This window comes from Chrysochloris asiatica, unplaced genomic scaffold (genome assembly GCF_000296735.1).
Source record: "Chrysochloris asiatica unplaced genomic scaffold, ChrAsi1.0 scaffold00014, whole genome shotgun sequence".
Classification (NCBI taxonomy): Eukaryota; Metazoa; Chordata; class Mammalia; order Afrosoricida; family Chrysochloridae; genus Chrysochloris; species Chrysochloris asiatica.
In genome coordinates this window covers 3,453,217-3,458,390 of record NW_006408532.1, presented here as the reverse complement: position 1 = coordinate 3,458,390, position 5,174 = coordinate 3,453,217, and the positions used below count along the sequence as shown (strand labels likewise).

General features: G+C 38.3%; 1 protein-coding gene across 5 annotated transcripts in view; it reads left to right on the top strand.

Moving 5' to 3' along the window:
• MAPKAP1 (mitogen-activated protein kinase associated protein 1) overlaps positions 1-5,174 on the top strand; it is a 432,218-nt gene that overhangs the window by 238,729 nt on the left and 188,315 nt on the right. For all 5 annotated transcript variants that reach the window (XM_006834768.1, XM_006834767.1, XM_006834769.1 and 2 more), the window contains one exon: positions 1,437-1,613. In XM_006834768.1, the coding sequence (XP_006834831.1) occupies positions 1,437-1,613 (177 nt within the window). The remainder of the gene's footprint in view (positions 1-1,436; positions 1,614-5,174) is intronic.

Below are 5,174 nucleotides of genomic sequence, written 5' to 3'. Positions count from 1 at the left end.
ATTGTATTTAAATAGTTATCAAATTATTAAACTTATTTGTGGTATAGTAATAATGTACTGCAGTGGTGCTATAAGATAAACACTGTACTTTTTTTTTTTTAACTGCTGCTTTCATGAGTGTTGATTGTGGAGTCAAGTAAAATGAAGTCTTTAACAACTTCAATGGTTTTTCCCCTTATCATGATGTTATTTTTGGTCCAGTTTTGAGGATTTTTGTTTTCTTTATATTGAGTTGCAGTCAATACTGAAGGCTATAGTCTTTGGTAAGTATTTTAAGTCATCTTCACTTCTAGCAAGTAAAGTTTTATCATTTGCATTATTTTAGGTTGTTGATGAGTCTTCCTCCAATCCTGATGCCACGTTGTTCTTCATATAATCAAGTTTCTCAGATTATTTGCTCAGTATACAGATTGAATAAGTATGCTGAGAATATACAACCGTCGTGCATACTTTCCTGATTTTAAACCATTCTATATCTTCTTGTTCTGCTCCAACACTTGTCTCTTGGTCTTTGTACAGGTTCCTATTGAGCACAATTAAGTGTTCTGGAGGAATACCTATTCTTCACAATGTTATGAAAACCTTTGCATAGTCAATAAAGCTCAAGTATATATCTTTCTGGTATTCTTTGCTTTTAGCCAAGATTTATCTTATGTCAGCAATGATATTCCTCATTCCAAGTCATTTTATGAATTGACCTGGGTTTCTAAGAGTTTCCTGTTGATACACTGTTGCAACTGTTTTTGAAGTATCTTAAACTTTTTCTTGTATATGATATTAATGATATTGTTTATTCGAAGCTAGTGTGGTGATGGTATTGTGCCGTGGAGTCAGTTCCGATCATAGTGACCCTGTGTAGGATTTCCAAGGCTGTAAATTATTACAGAATAGAAAGCCTCATATTTCTGCCATAAAACAGAACAGCTGGTAGTTTCAAACTGCTGACCTTGAGGTTAGCAGCTCAACTTGGTGCCACTACACTACCAAAGTTAGAGTCTAATTATTTTTCTCCCTTACTGTACTATAAGCTTCTTTGAAAGATGATAACATTATCTCATCTTTGTCTAAGGAGTTAAGCTTATGTCTTACCTACAATAGGTGCTTATTAAATATTTTATGAAAGAATAGAAAAACACAAAGGGCATCATTTCATATAAATTTTCTCCTCTTTGCATTGCTTTGTATCTTCACTCTACCAAAAGAAAATGGAGGTTCTAACTGTTTTGCTTTATTATTATCAACAGAAGAATAAATGAAATAAGGATATATAGTAAGGATGATAGAGTCCTGGTGTGGCTCTGTGGGTTAATGTGCCAGGTTAATGTGGTTGGGGCTATCAAACAGCAGTATCCTCAGTTTGCTTGCTGTATACCACACTCTGTTCTATGTTTCCCTTCACTTCTAGGTACTCATGTGCCCTTTTGGTTTACTTTCAGTGACAATGTCAGTGCCTACTGTCTGCATATTGCCGAAGATGATGGAGAAGTGGACACAGATTTCCCCCCATTGGATTCCAATGAGCCTATTCATAAATTTGGTTTTAGTACCTTGGCCCTGGTTGAAAAATATTCCTCTCCCGGTCTGACATCCAAAGAGTCACTCTTCGTTCGAATGTGAGTATCTCATCTCTACCGTGTTGTATTTTATATTTGATTTTGGGCTTGATCATTAAATGAGCACTATTTGTATCTGGAGACTCCACATGTAATCATGACTACTAGAGAGAGATTGGGAACAACGTTTGTATTATATGACATGCAATATCAGATTGTATCTCTGCAACAGCTTATGTATGAACCAGGCTTATGAACCAGGAAACACTAGGACACTTTGGTTCTTGTGAAGCAAAAATTCTGCGTTTCCCTCCTTCTCCTCAGGAAATCCAAACTAAATCAAAATAGTCATTTTAGCCACTTTTCCCTTATAACTTAAATACTTCTCTTTTTTCTCCAATATTGTTCAGCTCAAAATTGATTTTTCCTCTCAGTTTCTTTCATTTGGACTAAGCTGAGGTCTTTAATACTTCCTATGCCATGAACTCCTTTGGTAGTCTTCTAAAGTCTGTAAAAGGTTTTTTTAGAAAAGTATTTGAAATGTTGTTGTTAACTGCCATCAACTTGGTTCTGGCTCACAGTGACCCTGTATAGGGTTTCCAAGGAGTGGCTGGTGGGCTTGAACTGCTGCAAAGGTTTCAAATATCCTTTACACTCACCACCACTTTAAAACAACAGACAACAGGAGTTATAATTAGACCTGCCACTTGTTGTTGTTGTTGTTATGTGCCGTGGAGTCGGTTCTGACTCATAGCGACCCTGTACAGGGTTTCTGAGGCTGTAAATCTTTACGGGAGCAGAAATCCTCATCATTCTTCCACGAAACACCTGGTAGTTTTGAACTGCTGACCATGAGGTTCGCAGCCCGATTTGTAACCACTACGCTACCAGAGCTCCTTTGGTTCTGACTGATAGTGACTCTATATAGGGTTTCTGAGGAGTGGCTGGTGATTTTGAACCCTTGACTTTGTGGTTCAAACTGACCATGCAGTCCAGTGTTCATCTTACAGTGCCACCGTAGTACATATTACTATATCACAAATATGTTTAATAATTTGATAATTATTTAAATACAGTGAAATTCCATCCTACTTCATATCTTGCTGTGGTATGTAGGACAAGCTCTGGACTGTTACCCACAGGAACGGTGGTTCAAACCTACCAGACACTTCTTGGAAGCCCTACACAGGGTTGCTGTGAGTTAAGAGTCTACTCCATAGTACTTAACAACAACAACAATGCTTTATTAGTACGTGAAATAACTAGATCCAGTGGCACATCTTCTTTCAAAGTGGTGGTGAGTGTAAATGATATTTGAAAACTCTGACAGTTACTGGGACTGCTAGTACTACTGGGATTTGTTGCCTATAGATGTAATTCATGGAAATGCTAAACGTCAGTTAGAAGTTAGTGAAACTACAAATGCATTTATTTATCCATTCAAAACTACATAATATCTGATTTACTCCACATGCCCTGATTATTAGTGTTCAGTCTTTTAGGCTCTTTTAGGCCACTGTAGTCCCTCTCCTGGCAATCTCCTGGGAACAATAGTGATCTCTTTGGCACCCCCTGCTGTTATTAACCACCAAATTTACTAGTCAAAAGAAAGATTTGCTTTTAAGGATGTTTTCTATTTTCTCTTTATAACATATAGTCCGTTTCCCCCACCACCACCCCCCAGGTTTTTTCTAAAAATAAGACTGTGCTACGTATCGTATTTTCGGTCTTTCTAACCTTGTGCAAAGAAAGAAATTCTTTCCATTTCATCCCTTCTCTGAAGTCATGCTTGGTGTATGTATTAGTAATTTATTTTTCCATTCTTTCACATTTCATAGGCACTAAAAGACTGCAGAGCCATTTGAACTGCAAGGTCAGCAGTTCAAGCTCACCAGCTACTCCTTGGAAACCCTATACTGGGTCACTATGGGTTGGAATCGACTCAATGGCACTTAACAACAACAAAATAACACTTTAAAGAATATTTAAAATAATTTAAATGTATTCATTCATCTTTTCATTCTAATACAGCTGTTTTATTTCTGATGAAATACTTCAGTAAGATAATTTCCTGTAGATAATATTATTGGCCAGAGAGTAGAAACACTGTTGAGTCTTACTTTATTTTTTCATGTAGCCTTCTAAAAGAAGTGCCAATTTACAGTGTTGTTGTTGTTAGGTGAGGTGCCATTGAATCAGTACCAACTCATAGTGACCCTATGCACAACAGAATGAAACAATGCCTGGTCCTGGACTAACCTCACGATTGTTGCCACGCTTTGCCCATTGATACTGTCATTTTGCTAATTCATCTTGCTGGGGATCTTCCTCTTTTTCCTGACCTTCCGCCTTACCAAACATGATAATCCTTCTCTAGTGTTTGGTCCCTCCTGACAACATGACAAGTATGAGAGACGGCTTCTGACCATCCTGGCCTCCAAGGAGCACTCTGACTATACTTCTTCTAACACAGATCTGTTTGTTCTTTTGGCAGCCCATGGTGCTTTCAGTATTCTCCTCAACACCATAACTCAAATGCATCAATTCTTGTACTATCTTCCTTATTCACTGTCCAATTTTTGCATACACATGAGGTTATTCTCTGCTATTCATAAGGTTTTCAGTGACTAAATATTTGGAAGTAGTTCGTCACTCCTTCTTTCTATTCTGTCTTCATCTGGAAGCTTATCTGAAACCTGTCCACCGTGGGTGACCCTGCTGGTAAAATGCTAGTGGCGTAGCTTTCAGAACCACAGCAACTCATAAGCCACCACAGTATGACAAACTGACAGAATTTGGCAGTGTTTCGATCTGCTGTGCATAAGGTCATTATGAGTCGGTACCAACTCGATGGCACCTAACAACAACAACAAAATGATGTGATTGAAATTCCATGGCTTGGGTCAGGCACACCTTAGTCTTCAAGCTGACGTCTTTGCTCTTCAACACTTTAAAAAGGTCTTGTGCTGCAGATTTGACTAATGGAATACATCATTTGATTTCATGAATGTTGATGGTTGGTCCAAGAAAAATGAAGTCTTTGACAACTTCAATCTTTTCTGCATTGATAAGAATGTTGTTTATTGGTCCTGTGGTGAGGATTTTTGTTTTCTTTACATTGAGATGCAAGTCATACCAAAGACTATGGTCTTTGAGCTTCATCAGTAAGTATCTTAAGTCCTCCTCATTCTCAGCAAGCTATGTTGCGTCATCTGCATATTGCAGGTTGTTAATGAGTCTTCCTCCAATCTTGATGCCACGTTTTTCTTCATAAAACCCAACTTCTTAGATTATTTGCTCAGCATATAGGATGAACAAGTATGATGAAAGAATACAACCCTGTCATACACCTTTCCTCATTATAAACCATTCAGTATTCCTGTGTTCTGTTCGAATATCTGCCTCTAGGAGTATGTACAGGTTCCTCATGAGCACAATTAAGTGTTCCAGAATACTCATACTTCGCAATGACCATAGCCGCCCCCTATTCCCCCCACACCCCCAGTTTTCAGTCCACAGTCCCTTTCCCTCTCTGGATCCAAAGTCCCCAGCCGCTTTATTACTCCACGTCATCGTCTCTGTCTCCATCTCAGGCATCTCTGTTTCTCTGGGTAGGGTCCC